The sequence below is a fragment of the Macrosteles quadrilineatus genome, unplaced genomic scaffold (assembly GCF_028750875.1).
Source record: "Macrosteles quadrilineatus isolate MER2022 unplaced genomic scaffold, UCM_ALF_1.0 Scaffold_8__2_contigs__length_117827958, whole genome shotgun sequence".
NCBI classification, from domain to species: domain Eukaryota; kingdom Metazoa; phylum Arthropoda; class Insecta; order Hemiptera; family Cicadellidae; genus Macrosteles; species Macrosteles quadrilineatus.
In genome coordinates, this window is record NW_026542601.1 from 40,980,795 (window position 1) to 41,000,086 (window position 19,292).

At 35.8% G+C, this 19,292-nt stretch overlaps 1 protein-coding gene across 1 annotated transcript in view; it reads left to right on the forward strand.

Annotated features, from left to right (window-relative positions):
* Positions 1-19,292, forward strand: part of LOC128999251 (uncharacterized) — a 132,755-nt gene that overhangs the window by 44,597 nt on the left and 68,866 nt on the right. Inside the window, exons 18-22 of the mRNA XM_054425650.1 lie at positions 326-356; positions 12,762-13,141; positions 14,592-14,616; positions 17,032-17,387; positions 18,816-18,846. Coding sequence (XP_054281625.1) covers positions 326-356; positions 12,762-13,141; positions 14,592-14,616; positions 17,032-17,387; positions 18,816-18,846 — 823 coding nt within the window. The remainder of the gene's footprint in view (positions 1-325; positions 357-12,761; positions 13,142-14,591; positions 14,617-17,031; positions 17,388-18,815; positions 18,847-19,292) is intronic.

Sequence of the window (19,292 nt, forward strand, 5' to 3'; positions counted from 1 at the left end):
TTTTCTGCAAAAAGATATATTAAGCCAAGAAATTCCCTATCATGCTGTTAGTGATGTTGAGTACATTATTGCTAAATATTATCTATTAGGGTCATAGTTGGGATGATTTATTTATTTAGCATTTCAAAATTAACTGTCATTGGCTGGATGTATTTTCTTAGACCTGTTTACTGAAACCAAAAATACTTTTAATGTCATTTTAGGATCTAGTTTTAATTTTTTTTAATTTTTTTTTTTTAGGACAAGCAGTCATTTTTGTACACATAGGTATCACGAAATTTGTTTTGTGGTGTTTACAGTTTTACTCATAATAGATCTTTTTCAGGAGCTTATAATAGAAGGATGCCCTCTGAAAGGTAAGCGCTATAAATATTGATCACACTTTGTTATGAATAAGAACACTAGAAAATTAGTGGCATATACAGGGTGTTCAAAAAAGGTGGGGACATAATTTACGAATTTGATTCCTTGGGTCAAAATAAAGAGAAAATAAGAATAACATTTTTCCTAAAACCACTTCGTTAACCAGATATCCACCATTTTGTTTTTTTACATAAACATTTTGATTTTTTGATTTTTTTCAACCGATATTTAAGAAACTTGGTATTTTATTTATTTTTTTTTATTTATTACATGCACGGCAAACACCATTTTCAAGAGTGTTGAGTTGACATTGATAAGAACAGGTAACTTAATGTTATGGGAAATAGATATAGAGGTGAGCAATAATTAATATTAATGTGAAATACGATATACAACACTGTTTTGTTAATTAAATATACAGAGATTTAACAGGACGTAACAGCTATACAGGCATGTTGCGTTAAAACAATATAAATAGACAATTTAAAACAACAAAAGCAAATGTAAATAGACTATTAACAACAAAAAATACATAATAAACCATTTACAAGAAGACAATATAGACCGTTTACAACAAAAACAATATAAATATACTATTTAACAATAAAAACAAAATAAATAGACCATTTAACAGCATATTAGAATGAAAAACAGATGAATGACACTATTGACAAGACTGATACTACATGTAGTTTCTTCTGAGTACGGCACTCGTTTCTGACTTGAAGGAGGAGGGACACTGCGGTCAAAGAAGAGTTAGTTGACGTCACCGCGGTTGCTGTTCCCTGTGCGCATCAGGCGAGATCTGGCTGTGCTGAATGTGGGGGAGTAGAGATATTGTTGATGTCTGGAATGACGAGGGATGTAGAAATCAATCTTACCCAGCAGCTCAGAACAGTCAAATGAACCATTTACTATCTTGTAGAGGAATACTGCGTCCATAAACTCTCTTCGATAAGCAACGGCGGGAGGCCAAGAAGCTGACCAATCTCGTTGATTTCAACTTCCGGGTATCGAAGACCCATCTTGACTCCAATCAATCTAAGAAAACGGGTTTGGACTTTTTATAGTTAATTAATCAATCCCAGTTGGTAAGGGGACCACACAGTTGATTTGTGTTCCAGAATTTAGTGAACGAGAGTCATGTAGAGAGTTTTAATGGTGGTAAGAGAAAAGGATCCTCTAGTTGCTCTGAAGATTAAACCGAACACGGAGTAGGCCTTGGAGCATATGCAAGATATGTGAGCGCCAGGGTGAAGGTTGGGTGAGAAGAGTACCCCCAAGACGCGGACCTCTTTGGCAGACTGCAGAACTTGAAGACCTATATGGTAATTGAAACTGCATTACTACACACTTTTTCTCATTCAGGTCCATAGAGTTGATTTGGCACCAATGAATAACATTGTTAAGGTTTCTCTGAAGGCGAGCATTGTCATCCTTTGAGGAAATCTCACAGAAGAGTTTCAGGTCATCTGCAAAGAGGAGAAACCTAACGTCCAGGATATCTATGATGTCATTTATGAAGATGTTAAATAAAAAAGGGCCAAGCAGAGACCCTTGAGGGACGCCCGAAGTGACACTAATCGGATATGATAAGGCCAACGAGTGCCTTACCATCAAGGAGCGATTGGTCAGATATAATTTGATTAAATTAAAAAGTGCACCGGTCACACCGTAGGCCTCCAACTTGCCCAGCAGATGTTTATGACTTACTCGGTCAAAAGCCTTCGAGTAATCAAGATAAATGCAGTCAACATGTAGTCCTTACCCAAATGCCAAAACCATGTGGTCTTCAAAGAGAATTAGATTGATCGAAGTGGATCTCATAGTGGAAGTCATAGCAATGGTAACTTTTAAGGGAAATTTCTTCTTAGTCAGTTTGAAAGGATTGCAGACTATTGCGTAGTATGACTAGAATCTGCCGACTTCGCATTGATAGTGTAGGTGCCCAAGTGAGCTTAATGAGTTTAAAAACACTCTAATGGATACAACAGAGTGTTCTACGTCCCTTGGTAAAAGTCGAATCGAAACGGATATAAACCGCTTCCTGTCAGTAAAAGATTTGACACAACACAACCATTCGTTGAAGCCTGTAGTAAAGATAATATAAGAGGTGATATTTGAAGGTGGAATTCTTAATAGACAAGAGTTGTCAAAATTAAGGCTATGTAGTAAATCTGTATAAATAAAATTACAGTTTTGTTTGTACATTGCGTAGAATCGTGCAGTATTTAGTTATTTTTACGTTTCATAGCCTAAGAAAGCCGAAATGAGTTTTATCTCAATTTCTGTCTGTCTGTCTGTATGTTTGTCTGTCGCTCTGTCATTCTGTCTTTACCGCCAAAATGTCAATTTACGCGGCCTACTCCTAAAAAACTAGAGTACAGATCAAGATTCCAATCATTTTTTCAGTATTCACCGGATTAACGTGAGTGTCCTTGGCTTTTAAAATATGGCCTCGCTACTTAGGAAATAAAATAACGAACCCTCAAAAACCCAATTTTGTGTGACTTTTGTCAAGTTTTCTCCTAATGTTTACTATCAGATTTTATGAAATAACGAACAGTTTGGATTAATTCTCACTTCTAGCTGTCACTGACATGTATGCACCAGAAGGCATTTTACGCGGCCTTCTCCTAAAAACTAGAGCATAGATCGATATTCACACTGGATTTGCGAGAGTATCTTTAGCCATTAAAATATGGCTTCACTACTAAAATAACGGACGTTCAAAAACCCAATTTTGTGCAATTTTTGTCAAGTTTTCTACCAAATTTTACCACATCGGCTACAGCATCATTTATGACTAGCTGTACCCACGGGCTTTGCCCCGTTTAACTTCATAAGTATTTAATTCGCATGGCTCAATCACGTCCCAGTTGAAGTTCGTTCGCTACGCTCACTCACCTTTAGGTTGGAGCTCGTTCGCTGCGCTCACTTGTTTTCAGGATAGCTCGTTCGCTACGCTAACTCGCCTCCAGGTTATTAGGTCCATTAGGTGGAAAGTTCCCTTTAGAAAGGAATTATGACCTTAAAGGGCAATTTATGAAATAATGGGCAGTTTTGAGCAAGGTTTCTCGTAATTAAATATAAAAGCAAAAGAATCCATCCAGTACTTACTGTTTAGTTGTTCTTGCTTAGACTTGTTTAAAGTGAATAGTCTGATTTCAACTCCGGGGTCATTTTTCGTAGAAAGCACAGACTAAGTTTGTTGGTTGTCATCACGAATGGTTGTCATGGATGAAGTAAAAACAAAACACCCGGATCTGAGGAGTTAATCGTTTGTTTTGATTAATTTAATTCACGTGTTTCTGCTGATCGAATAACGTAAATAAACATTTCAAGTTTAAATTACTTAAAGCAGAATGTTATAATAGATCTTTTTTTTTAGAAAAACTACTAAAAAATTTGTATTTGTATATTTTTTCGATTGTTGTAAGAAATTGTAATATATATAGATTGGCTTTTTAATAACCTACGTGTATGTATTACGTAAGGTCTTAACTATATAGAAAGGGGTTTTTGGAAAAATTGAACATATTTCTTTTCTTTCCTATCTAAACTAATTTTACCGTGTCAGTAAGTATATTTAAATACCCCCGCCGCAGCAAACCTGCAGACTAAGCGAATTTCAACTTCTCTGATTACATTTTTACTAAAATATTTCCATAAATAAGACATTGGTATTTATTCCCTATTTAAATAACATTAGATTTAACGAGTGCTTAGGTTTGCTGCTACGGGGAAGGTAAAAAGTGATTTTTGACCATACCTCAATAGAATAGGATGAAATAAATAAATTTGCCAAATTTTATCAATATATATCCATAAACAAGTAAACTACAACAATTTTCATTTTCTCCATAAGAATAACATGGGAATTTTAAATTACACTATTTTTTAATTTTCTCTGTGACCGTTATGCATAAAACAGCGCTTCAATATACTAAATTATTTATTTTTTTAAGCTCTACAAAATGGTTTGAAAAGAAATTGCAATTTTGTTTTGTTTTTAGGGTCAAAAATGGGAAAACCCATTTTTACCCCATAAAACCCCCCATAAACCCCCGTTCCCATGGTCCGATTATGCTGGATCGCGAACTCGTTCGAATAAACGTAGGTTTACACGTTTGTACCAAATTTCATCAAAATCGGATCATTTTTGCTCGAGTTATCGCGCTAACGGACACACACACATATATATATATATATATATATATATATATACATATATATATATATGAATTTGAACGGATGGTGTTTTTGGCCTCTAGGGACCTCAAAATGAAAAATTAAATCGGTCCCGGGTCCAGGTCTTACCATGAGTACTACGGTAATAGCTTATTCCCTATATGGGAAATTCGCTAAAAGGGCGAAGTTTGCGTAAATGAGTGAACAGACGGAAAAATCAATTATGTAAATCAACATTGATAGTATATCTAGTTACTTGAACATTTAGTATTGGTAATACATGTATTCATTACTAGTTGGATAAACCTTCCTTTGACTGGATACAACACAGAGGCGGTTTCTACAAACATCTACTGTAGAGTCATTGGTTATTGGATGTTAGGCTATAGAGTTAAATATCCACAGTTGATAAAACAACTAAACCTAAATTGTACTCCTTTATTAAAAAATACTTTTCTTTTAGTTGTGGTGAAGGTACCCCTACGACGTTGTATTTTATTTTATGGTAAAGGTTCTATAGGCAGCCTAGTGCCGTTAATACATATAAAAAAAAAACTTAGGTATTACATTGAATTCTAAAAGAGACTGAATGCATACCTACAATTTAAATGGCCAATACCTCAGTATCATTCACTAAAACAAAAATGCAGTACAGTATAATTAAACTAGAGGACCCATGCTGCTCCGCAGCGTTGAAATAAATATCATATCCGAGAAATAATCAAATTTATGATTTTTGATTGAGTAATACAGTATCTTGAACTGAAATGATTCAAACAATCACTCTAATATCTCGAATTAAAGCCTGTAATTTACTGATTATTTTGAATCTAAAAAAATTAAATCATAGAAAAACCTTATTCAAATAATGTTTATGGTAGTTGTTGACCTTGAAACTCTTCCGATTTGAATAACTAATAGCTTAAATGAAAGCCGGTATTTCACTGAAGGTGCTTGGACCAAAATATATAGGACTAGCTGAGTACCCGTCCTTCGTACGGGGTTGGTATACAATGCTTATTGCAGTTAAATACTCGTGCTTTGCATTTGCAATGAGGGAGGACACGTTTTGAGAAAATTTTGCTTACTATAATCTACGGTATACTATAGTATATAGAACATCTACCATAGCCATAATGTTCTACCACTTCACCTAAACAATAGAAAGAAGTAAAGTTCACACACTCAGGTTTTGTTGCTGCTTGGTTCAAATTAGCTGTTGTCATAAATGTATAAAGAACTAATGGTGCTGCACCATGTTGGTAGACCGTATAACCTTTTAATGCTATTGAACATCATAGAAACCAATTGTGTAGGCTAGTTGAAACAGCTGGCAAAATTATTTAATTTCTTTTAAATATGAATACTCATAAGGTTAACATGGGAAACTCTAGAGCCGCTGGGGCGGAGCCCGAAAGGATTTTTGAGGTAAGAATATGTCTATAAGTTAATCGGGAAGGTGAGCTATCATCATACCAAATTTCAACACAATCCGACCAGTAGTTAACAAACAAACAAATAAACAAAATAAACACACAAACTTTCACATTTATAATATTAGTATGATTATATAATTATAACTGGTGAAATACGTCTTACATTGAACTAAGAATATTAAATAAATTAAATTTATGTTTTTTGGTCAAGTAATACAGTAGATAAATACAGTATATGCCGATGCTTGATGTGAAATCTATGCGTGCATACAATTTGAGATCTCAATCATGAAAATCAGTCGGGTAGAAGAGAGAATCAAACACTCGGAAAAGAAAATCAAATTTAACTCATCCCATATGAAATATATAGGGAGCAAATTTCGTTTACTTATAAGCCTAGTGGGACTGTAGATTAATATATGCCGATGCATGATGTGAAGTCTGTGCGTGCATACCTTCAATTTGATACCTCAATCATGAATAACGTTTTTATTAGCTCGCTTTCTTGCCCGGTACATATTTTGAGCGTAGCGAACGAACTTCAACCAGGACGTGATTGAGCCATGCGAATACTTATGAAGTTAAGCGGGGCAAAGCCCGCGGGTACAGCTAGTAAATTAAAAAAATAATAGTGCTGCACCCTGTTGGTAAACCTATTAGTTTTTAATGCTATTGAACATCACAGAATCAAATTGTTTGGTTGAACCAGCTGTTAAGATTCTTTAATTCCATTTAAATATGAGTACTCATAAGGTTAACATGGGAAACTCCACAGCCACTGGGGCGGAGCCCTTTAGACGGATCTGGACCTAACTTCGAACAAACCATCCTTAAATAATGCTTAATAATGCCTGAAAATTTCATTACAATCTGTCAAGCGGTTTCGGAGTCCATAAAGGACAAACAAACAAACAAACAAACATACAAACAAACATACATTGGATTTTATATATATAGATAGATAGGTAACGTTATCCTTGGTTTTATTATACAGGGTGAGTTTTAAATGAGTTCCCTCCCTACTTTTTTCTACATTTCTTAAGATATCAACTCCGGACCACGTCAGATCATTGTAGAGTAGTAAGTACTTCATTTTGACTGGGTATAAATTTTTGGCCGCCATCTTGGATCCGCCATATTGGATACAACGTTTTTTTTTTCAAATGTAAGGTAGGGTTGTGACCCTTCGTTAAACTAGATTTTAATGTTGAATACGATGCTTTTAAAAATCTTGGTCTATTATAAAGTTATGAGAACTTTTTATAACATTATTTTTAGCTCATTTTAACATTGTGCATTTAGAAACTAAGAACATAATCACAAAATAGTGCTAGATAAAGATAAGTATACACCACATAATATACATACATCTTTTTCTAGCACTATTTTGCGATTATGTTCTTAGTTTCTAAATGCACAATTTTAAAATGGGCTATAAATAATGTTATAAAAAGTTCTCATAACTTTAGAATGGATCAAGATTTTTAAAAACGGATTGCAGCATCGTATTCAGCATAAAAATGTAGTTTAAAACGATGGGTCACAACCCTACCTTTACATTTGAAAATAAAAACTTTGTATTCAATATGACAAATCCAAGATGGCGGCAAAAAATGTAAACCCAGTCAAAATTAAGTACTTACTACTTCAATGATCTGACGTGGTCCGGAGTTGATATCTTAAGAAATGTAGAAAAAAGTAGGGGGGGGGAACTCATTTAAAACTCACCCTGTATAGTAGCCTACATTGCAGAATTAACTGGCAAAAAAGTAATTTAAATGTTAACATTGCGTACTGGCTTGATGATAGATCACAATCAGCTGTATTGAAGTAAACAAAAATCAGCAGTAAATGGCTTTTAATGCTATTCTTATGGAGACAATTTTACGTTTTACCTCGTTTTCTGGTAACTCTTTGGGAATTCTGCTATTATTCCCGAGTCCCTGGAGTCAAGACCTTTAATTTAAGACCTTTCCCACTTTTCTGTGACTTACCAGACAGTATAAATAAATGTAATAAAAATGTTGTCTTACAGAATTATACAGGGTGTCCATAAAAAACGTTTCAGAACTTTGGGAAATGAATCTTCATACTAAAAGGAAGAAAAAAGTTTATGTGAAGGTATGTCCGAAAATGTATATTTACCCAGTTATGCGCCATGTGGTGGGTCGGTGACCCGCGTGAAGTTGGCCCCACCATAATGAGCACAAATTATAAAAACATGTCCATAATTTAGTGCTGAATTTGTGCTTCTCAAAGGTATTTATAAAAAAATTTTTGCTCAACAATAACACACCAAAAAATTATAAAAACTGTTGGTGGGGCTAACTTCACGTTCAGCCCGCCACCAAAAGAATTAACAATGTATTATACATAGAAATTTAGTGCTCATTTTGTGCTACAACAATATATAGTTTTTATAATTTGTGCTCTAAAAACAACCGAGTAAATGAGGAAAAACTGCCGCTGGTGATGACGTCATCCGCCCCACCACATTGAACAAATCGGTTGAAAATGGTGTCATGATTTAGTGCTCATTTTGTGCTAAAACAATATATAAGTTTTATAATTTGTGCTCTTAAAACACCCGAGTAAATGAGGAAAAACTGCCGCCGGTTATGACGTCATCCGCCCCGCCACATTGAGCAAATCGGTTGAAAATGGTATCACGATTTAGTGCTCATTTTGTGCCACAACAATATACAATTTGTATAATTTGTGCTCTAACAACACCTGAGTAAATGCCGAAAAACTGCCCCCGGTGATGACGTCATCTGCCCCGCCACATTGAGCAAATCGGTTGAAAATAGTCACTTTTAGATTAAATTCATACAGTATATAGGGTGTTTTAGCCACCATTAGATTCTTGTAAACGATACATCTTACAGTAAACTTAAAAAATCGGGAACATTCTCTTGTTTTTAAAGATGTTGAAAAATAAGTAAACGTCATGTTTGTAAATGGCCGCCATTTTTCCAACATGGCGGCCAACTTAGATATTTCTTATGGAACGCCCTATATTTTATAACGTTTTCGGGTAGTAAATGCAATTTAAAAACTATTTTGTACTTGACATTTTTTCCGTAAACCCACTCGTTTAGGAGCTACAGCCTATGAAAAAAAATTCCCTGTGTACTTTTAATATCATGTAGCCCCTAAACGAGTACGTTTAGAGCAAAAATGTGAAGAATAAAAAAGTATGGCAGCAAACTTGGAAAGTGGAAAACTGTGTATTTTATGTTTTTTTAGGATTGTAGATGCAATTTTAAGATGTATTTAATCCTCACACATTTGCTCTAAACTTACTTGTTTAGGGGCTACATACAGTTAAATTTACACCGGAAGTCTCTTTTTCATAGGCTGTAACTCCTAAACGAGTGGGTTTACGGAAAAAATTTATGGATAAAATAGTTTTTAAATTGCATTTTCTATCCGAAAACGGGATAAAAATATAGGGTGTTCAATAAGAGATTTCTAAGTGACTATTTTCAACAATTTGCTCAATGTAGCGGTGCAGATGACGTCATCACCGGCAGCAGTTTTTCCTCATTTACTCGGGTGTTTTAAGAGCACAAATTATAAAACTTATATATCGTTGTAGCACAAAATGAGCACTAAATCGTGACACCATTTTCAACCGATTTGTTCAATGTGGCGGGGCGGATGACGTTATTACCAGCGGCAGTTTTTCCTCATTTACTCGGTTGTTTTTAGAGCACAAATTATAAAAACCATATATTGTTGTAGCACAAAATGAGCACTAAATTTCTATGGCCCGATTTCACCAAACTTTTAAACCGCCGTTAAGCCTTGCTCTAACTGCAGTTAGCTCTTAACTGACGAAATCGGATTTCACCACTCGCCGTTAGCGCTAGTTTAGACTAAACCGTCGTTAGATAATTAACTGCCCAATTTTGACCGGTTAACTTCTTTAATCTTTCGTTAAGTAAATATCAGCTGGTTGTAAGTTAAAAGTTTATATGGAAAGGCGAAATGGTAGAAGAGAATACGGTACGAATTAGCTTTTGAAAGTAAGTGATGTGATGGCAATGAAAAGTAGCCTATGTTGTTCGCCTAACTAGGTGGATAAGAGAAAGGGTTAATGATTTTAATAACAAAGATGAAATTGATTTTATTATTAGATATGAACTATCAAAACGTTTAGCCTTTTTCTTTAGGAAATGAATACAAACCACTGTAGTGGTTTGTGTTTAGGCTATCCCACATAGTGCATTGCTTTAGGTTATCCCACAAGGCTTTTAGTTAAGGCGTATATCTGTGATCAGCGACCGCATTGAAATGATTGGCGATCAAGAGCCGTACTCTTTTATCCCGGCTAAAAAGAGTGTCCCGGCTCTTCTACCAACATTATCAAATTTATTATTTCATTGTTCGAAAAAATAGGCTCCCTTTTCCTTCTCCCGGCTTTGGGTAACCCTAACCCAACATTCAAACAATTGTCGTAACAGAGACCCCTTCGTCGCCCTTCGTAACAGAGACCAGCTCCACATACCTTACTGCAGGCTGTCCAAAACGCAAAGCTTTTTCCGCATCAGGGCTCTGAAGATGTACAACAGTCTCCCCCAAAGATTTAAGTCTTGTGAACCGCCCACTTTTAAAAAGAAAGTTAAAGCCTGGCTAGTCGACCGACCACTGTACTCAGTTGACGAGTATTTTGATGCGTTCCATCGAGTATAGGCTCAACGCCATCTTGCCAAAAGTATTGTAAATAGTGTAAATATTATTTTTTAGTTTATGACACAGTCTATCCAGAAATTCTGGTCAACGACGTCGCAGCAGGTATTAAGGTATTAAGTAAACCAAAATCTAAACCTAAATTGTCATTATTCTGCTAGTATTTTATAGAAAATAATTATTTTGGTGTTATCTACATTGTGTCTCGTTCTTGTAATTCTTTTGACTCCAGTTTTTAACACTACTTCAAATGTACCAAACTGGTTAGCGAACAAACAGAATATTGAACATCCCTGTAAAAAGTTGGATTGGTGAGTCTTGACTCGACCGCAAAACTCAACCAATTTGTTCCTCGAATGTGTTTGATCAACATTGATTTGCCTTTAATTACTTATGTTAATTGTTTTGGTATTTATTCTTGCTTTCTGTTGTTATTTTGCTCAGAATCTATTGTATTCCTGTAAGCTTGCTATCTCCAGTTTTGTTTTCACTACCTCATAAACACTGATTTATTTTCTAGGTTATGTTTACTTGCTCCCGTAACAGCCCGGTATTATGACAGTTCACTGCCACTGCCACCTGGATTTTACTCTAAACTCTCGTTTATAAAACCAGCGTTAGTTTTGACGCGTTTTCGTTGGTTAAACCAGATTTCCTTAACTGTGGTTTAAATCATCGGTTAGTTTTAACCTAAGTTTAACTAAACCATCGTTAGCGAGAATTTGGTGAAATCGGGCCTATGTATGATACATTGTTAATTCTTTTGGTGGCGGGCTGAACGTGAAGTTAGCCCCGCCAACAGTTTTTATAATTTTTTGGTGTGTTATTGTTGAGCACATTTTTTTTTATATATACCTTTGAGAAGCACAAATTCAGCACTAAATTATGGACATGTTTTGATAATTTGTGCTCATTATGGTGGGGCCAACTTCACGCGGGTGAGTCGGTGGCTCAGTCGGTAGCGTCGCGGACTTCGGGCCCAAGTCAGTAGTGTCGTGGGTTCGGATCCTGGTCACTGCCACTAACTTTTATCAGTACGGTTCACCTTTGTACTGTTCCGGCTCACCCCTTGCTTTGCTGGATGCGTTCCACGCACAGATCTGTAGTCTATGTGGACGGGCAAATGCAAGGTTAAAAGAGGCCGCCAACCTCTTTTAAAAAAAATTGTTTTTTATACAAAAATATTTTTTTCTGTGAAGTTTTTCATTCGATGATTATGAAATTTAGTAACCATGTTAACATACACAAGACCTATTACAGAAAAAATAATCAAGTTGTTCCGACTGTAAATTTCTATATGGCGGCCGTTTGAATTTTTATAACTTAAATAGCTTGAAAACGGTCAATTTTATGAAAAAATTTTATAATATACTTTTTTTAGCACTTTCAATTCCCTATCAAACAATAACAAGATAAAAAAGATCGGACTAAAGATAACTGAAATATAACGTTTTTTTGTGTAAAAATAAAGTCAAAGTTAGTTGGGGAACCCTTTGGCCTTGTCTTACAGCTAAAAAACCTTTTATTTCAGTTGTCTTTTGTCCGACCTTTTTGATCTTGGTTCCGTTTGATAGGGAATTTAAAATGCTAACAAAAGTATTCTTGAAATTTTTTCATAAAATTAGCCGTTTTTGAGTTATTTAAGTTATAAGAATTCAAACGGCCGCCATTTTGAAATTTACAATCGGAACAACTTTATTATTTTTTTCTATAATAGGTCTTGTATATGTTAACATGGTAACCAAATTTCATAATCATCGAATGAAAAACTTCACAGATAAAAATATTTTTGTATAAAAAACAAAATGGCGGATAACAGGGTAAATATGCATTTTCGGTCATACCTTCACATAAACTTTTTTCTTCCTTTTAGTATGATGATTCATTTCCCAATGTTCTGATACGTTTTTTATGGACACCCTGTATTTAAGGATGCTTCTTGTTATGTATGTGTGTAATATTTGCATTACGTTAACTCTATTTCCACTTCGAACAAAAAACAGTCTTACAATCTTTGAAACTTATCACAGAGTGTTGTCTCTTCGTCAGTACCTAACGGTTATCATACTGTTTCAGCTGATGATATATACGTAGAAGAAAACAAGTTAGCAGTACAGAAAGATAAACTAGTCGCCAGATACATCAGTGAGCAAAATGGCTATAATATATATTGCTATAAAAGTGAAGGAAAGGAACATATATTGGTCATAAGACAATCAAACCGATTTATAATATCTATTAAAGGATTAGATTGTTCGTATTCTAAGGATGTGAATTCCATGTTTCTTTTCGAACATCCATACCCGAATGTGATGAGGGTATATGCAACCTTACCGGAGTCCCGTCAAAACGGCAGACTTTTGAAACTGGAACATCCTTGGTGTGTCTACAAAGTCTACAACGGCATCGCACCGGAATACTATGACAAACTCCGAGAGTCTATTAAATGGATTGAGGTAAATAACACTCAATTATTTTTGTTTTTTTAGAAGAAAAGATTCACATAACTTAGTTAAGTTTTGTATAAACTTACAATCCTATTCGTGCTGAAGTGGATATATGTGATCTGATAGACCATAGTAAAAGTATATCGTTTAGGTAAAATATTAGTGTTTTTTTATACATTTCAACCAGCGCTGCAATTACAAGATTTTTTTAAATCTATAAATAATAATAGTTATTTTTTTTATTTGCAAATATATCAAAAATAATTTAAAAATTGTTTTAATAAACGAAAAAGGTATAACACGATTTAATGATATTGTTTTTGAATTTAAGTTAGTGATGATTATCCATTGCCAAATGATTAGGAGTATGAATTTTTTAGGATCTTAGTTAGAAATTAGAAAATACATTTAGCATGTCATGGTGTAAAATCTTTAGCACGTGCATTTCTAACTGCTATTTTTGTAGTATACTGCTGTCCATATTGTAATAGTTATCATTTTTTATATCGCTAAGTTTTATGAAAATAACCATAAGAAACCCCTAACACCCTAATTCCTTGTTAGTCGTTTTTACATCACAGTAAATGTGACGACATTCAGTTCCTCTAAGAAATTTAACAACATTTATGCTATGTACACAACTAATAAAACTATATTTTAATAATGAATACAAGCACTACTTAAAAATGCTTTGTGATTAAAGAATGTTCAAACTATTGGAAGCATATTTGCGTTGCTCTTATTCTAAGTGTTATAAATATTTTTCCTCAATAAAATTAAAAACATTATTCTCTAATAAGAAATGGTGTCAGAAGTCTGACATATACTTTCTCTCATTAGTTTGTTAACAAGCCTGCATGATTAAGCTGTGGGAGTAACTATGACATTTTATGGAGCATTTCACAAAAGTTTTCATAACTTTTGAGCCGTAACTTTTACATTAATGGGGGTTGCGCTGTTTTATTTGAAATTAAAAAGACGATATTACATACTACATTTGAATTAAAATCGTGTAGGTCGTGTTTGAAAATCCAATTTGTTCTGTATATACTGTAATGGGTTTTAATATGAAAATCACCATAAAAAGAAAAAAATGCAAAAAAGTATAAGACCAACAAGGGGTACTACGGATTATTACCTACATACAAAATTTAATCAAAATCGGGTACCACAGGTGTGATTTGTAGCTCTGTACCCATTCACCCATACAGACACTACACACATACACACACACCAGAACACACACACACACTACTTCCAAAACCACTTTTTCGGGTTCAGAGGGACCGACCCAAAACGTATATATCCCCCTAAAACTCTCGAAAATGTTGACAAAACAATACTTTTTCCATAATATACTATGTATAGAGGGAGTAAGTGGATAATTTCAAATACGTTTTTACGTTATTAAGAACGGAGTGTACTTCATTTGACAATCTAATGTAAACCTATGTTTCAGGAGAGAGAATGCCGTGCAATAAAATGTAAGTTTGAACAAATATTATCTACAGTACGGCAGTATATTCTTTATGTTAGGTCTGGCAATAAGTAAGTTTATTTAATCAAATTTGTTTTTGTTAAAATTATTCTTACTTTAGCCAATAACTTGTACTCACCAGTGTCTCTCTTAACTCTCTCGCCATTCCCTCATGCTTCGTTTCCGTAGGGTTATATTATTATATTTTGCCACTTTTAAAATATCTTAATAGTCGTGCGGCTATGTCATTAGATTAGAAGTATCCCCTGTATTAAATGAAAATTAATAAAAAATATATGATCACAACTCTTGATACATGTTTATTTCTTAACAATAAAAATTATTATTTACAATATGAAATTATTCCAGTTAAAGGAAATTCGGGGATTTGGGCGTGTTCCCAGCCTTTCGGGAAGAGGAACTTTCCTCCAATGTCCAATCACTGAGAGATCGTAGAGCACCTGGCTTATGGCATTCCTGCGGAAATCCTCAAGCTCATCGTTAATTACGTTGCAAACATACATTTGGATATGTTCAACGATGCTTGGCAAACAGCATTTTCCGTCAGCGTGGTTTTCCCGTGGTCTACCTTGTCTTGATTCCCAAGGTGAATTGTGCACCGGAGAAGGCCTCTCTTCTTTCTTCTCAATGTCTATGCGTCACACCACTGGCAAAGTGATAGAGAAGCTAATTCGTGTCAGACTGAGGCTAACGTCTCTGCGGGTGATTTTTCCCCGCAGAAGCATGGGTTTCCTTTCGGTCACTTGATTGGTGCCATCCAGAGGTAGTTGAGGCAATGCAGAGTGCGGAGGCCCACCCACTCAGAGTGCGGAGGTGGTAGTACCTCGTCACTCTTGACGTGAGGAACGCGTTTAACTCCTCTGTTATGCTGCGCGCGCTCGAGCATACGTTCTGCATTCCTCTCTACATCCCCCGAATCTTCGAGTCCTACCTTCCTACCATGTTTTGTTTTATCACATCACTGAATGTCAGCATTTGATATCTATCACTTCTGGGGCTGCACAGGGATCGATCCTGGGACCCAATCTCTGGAACCTGTCTTAAGAGTGTCAGCTAAGACTTGAAATGCCTTCCTCTTTGGCTACGCTGATGACGTCACTGCTCGGTTTGCAGTCACCAACGTCAAAGAGGCAGAGTTAAAACCCGTGTGTAGTGATGCTCAATATCAACGAATGGATGCAGGACCACAGCTTGTAGATGGTGGTCGAAATGGCCGAGATCGTGGTCCTAACCAAGAAGAGGATTCGCTGCCTTTAGTATGCCAATGCCAAACGCTGGCGGTTCCTGTTCCTACAAACATCACCTACAGATGGCTGTTGTCTAATCAGTGCTCTTGTACGGTGCTGAGGCCAGGGCCCATGTGCTGGAGAGGCGTGTCTTCAGTAAATGGATTTCCCACGTTTAGCTGTGAGGGGCCTTGCGAGTTGCTTTTACCTACCGCACGGTCTCTGAGCCTGCAGTCATGGAGATTGGCAGTGCTCCGATCAACGACTTCCATTTTTCAAAGGAGCGACAGGTGATCTACCGCAGAAGACCTGAAGTAGGCAGAGAGATTACAGCTACAGAAGAACGAGACCGCAGTTTCAACCTCTGGCAACGCGAATGGGACGCCGAGACTAGGGACGTTGGGCCACCAGGCTCATTCCCAGCCTCTTAACATGGGTGGAACGGGAGCATCGTGAGGTTGGGTATTTTGTGTTCCAGTTTTTGTCGGGCCACAGGTACTTCGTGGCCTTTTTGCACAGAATAAGGGAAAACCGCTAGCTCAGACTGTCTGTACTGTCTCAGCATTGCAGACACGGCCGAACAAACCTTCTTCTTTTGTGATAGGTGGCATGTCCACCGAGCCTATTTGATCTCGAAAATCGGCTTCGACATTACTCTCGATATTAGTTGGAGCTGTGCTCCATGGAGAGGGCACCTGAAACTGTAATACTGAAACTGTGTAAATGTTCATCGAGGCTATACTTCCGGCTAAGAAGATCGATATCGATCGGCCTTAGCCTTCGGAAAAAAATAAGAAGGAAAGTAATAATGGCAGGGTTCAAAAGGCTCAAATTATTGTGCTAAATAGTTCCAGGCTAGGGTCCTACGAGATGGGGGGGTTTTAGCCTGTAGTCGACGTCCCAGGGACGGCAAGGGATTCCGGCACTACTGAGAATACATTGAATCACTCACTTTACATACCCGTAAACGCATTTTAACCGCCTCCCTCCCCCTCCCTCCCCCCAATATGCACTTCAACAGAAAAGGCTTTGACGAAGCAATTTCATGTAAGACAAACATTCTTTTACTGGCTAAATGTACTTTACGTAGGACTTTCCACTGTTATTTAAGAATCATATCAGTTATTTGTATTCGATCATTAAGTTGAAATACATTAATCTAACATATTTTTCAGCAAGAGACATATCTAGATTGGAAGGAATATCTACCGGTAGAGTAAAAGCTACATATTACAACGGAAGATCGAATCCTTTTCAACTGAGCTGTTATGAAAACGCGTTAAAGAAACCACACGCTATCCTCAGTATAAACAGTTACGAAATTAAAATCGATTTGGACTGTGCATCGGTCAACAAAATAGATGACATGTTTCTTGCTGACGAAGATAAAGGCTCCGGTGACATCATTATTGGAAGTAGACCATCCCCCACTTCATCTTGGTGTTACTATGCAATTCCACGTGAAAAAGATAAAGACATTAAACTAGAAGGTGGACGAGATCCAAGCGTCTTGCTCTCTCGATGGTACATGGTAAGTACACACTTACATATAGTATATTTCATCACTAGGAGTGAACGTAGCTCCTTTTGGTACGCAATGTGCCTCGTTTGGAAATAAGATTAGGTACCAAAATAGTATATTTCATCACTAGGGTCAAAGTGACTCTTTTCGACCCGACCTCAAGTTTTACGATCGAGGCGAAGACGAGGTACCCTTTTTTCCCCATGTGTTGAACTATATTTTTCGTCATATTGCACCATTATTTGAACACACTGTGCTAAAAAACTTAAATAGTTTTCATTTATTCTCGCAAAAATACTTCTAACTAGTTTACAATTTTATTTGTACTGTATCGGTAACACGCAGCTGTTTAAAAAGTGATTCAATAGTTTTGTCTATTACGATTGTGTTATTGTACATTATACTATCAATATGTCAAACTATTTGCACTAAGGCAACAGTTAACTACAATCGATTATACAATCGAAACATACTTTCGATACATGCAATTCTGTTTACAATTGAAATTTACAAATGAGTTAACAACAGCTAATTTTTACTCCCTAGGGGCTAAATAGTTATTTGTGCAACTAGTGAGAAAAGTGAGCAATTGACTCACTCGAGAGAAATCCTTACTCACGAGCCGTAGGTGAGTGAGGAATGGTTTCTCGAGTAAGGTAATTGTACTTTGAACTCGAGTTGCACATTATACTTTTCCTACAGTTACCATAAAACAAATAAATTGGTGAAAAAACATAACCTATTTTTACACAGAAGTGAACTTTTAATATAACATTTAATGTGAAGTGACAAATACAACAGTACAACAGCTGACCAGCTGATTTACAGCCAGTGCTGCCAAACGTATTTCGCGCGCATACGACGTTGCCTGCATGTTACGCGCTCACTATTTCGTGCCTTCACGTTGCAAATCTGGAGTGAGACAATGTTAACTGTCTCACTGATGAGCGAATTGGCCACTTTGCTTTCTCAAATCAGTGAGAGAACATGTACATTGTTAGGTAACCGTAGGAAAAATGATTTTTTCACCACACTATGATGGTTTTAGCTGTTTTACATACGTTAATTGGTGGCTGAAAGCACAGAAAACATACTACTATAACCCAGAATGCCAACCGCATGGTAAAAAGCATTAAGTGTTTTGGGAGAGCTTTACCTGTCAATTAAATCAATTAATTTAATTTAATTAATTTAATTAATTGTCAATTAATTTCGCATAGTTAAAGAAGAACTTAGTTAAAGAAGAAGTTAAAGAAGAACTAAGTTAACAGTCACTAAGCTCAATTTAAAATTATGCACATGCAATTTCTTTCAGTTTTAAAATAATAATAGAATACCAAATGTTTCAAATAACGTTACAGAGTATTAACTAAATACAAATTGTTTTCTTTTATTATATGTCCATTACCAATTTAATTCAAACTATAACATTTTCAGGGCTCTCAAGCAGAGTGTCCCAGCGTTTCACGTAAGTTCCGAAAACTAGATACTTCATACATGCGAAATTGTAGTTTTGCAAACTGTATATTACCATATACTACGTACTTAACAGTTTTAGTTCGGGATCTGTGTCTACTTAATCCATATCATTAAAACGCTACATGAAACTTTGTAAACAATAAGACTTATTTGTTTTAAGATTAAACCCCACATATTATACAGTATACCAAAATGTTTGTATAGGTGTGTAGATGTAGATTTGCAAACTGAACCTACATGGTTGAAAAAGTCCCATGGGCTCTGCCCCAGTGGCTTTTAAAGTTCCCATGTTATCCTTATGAAGTACATATTTGTTTACATTATGATCAGATGGATAATTTGATTGCTGTTAATATCGAGAAAGCTTTGACAATTTGATATTCTAAAAAGAAAAATGAATTAACACGCTGCATTTCTTGAGCCGATTTGCAAACT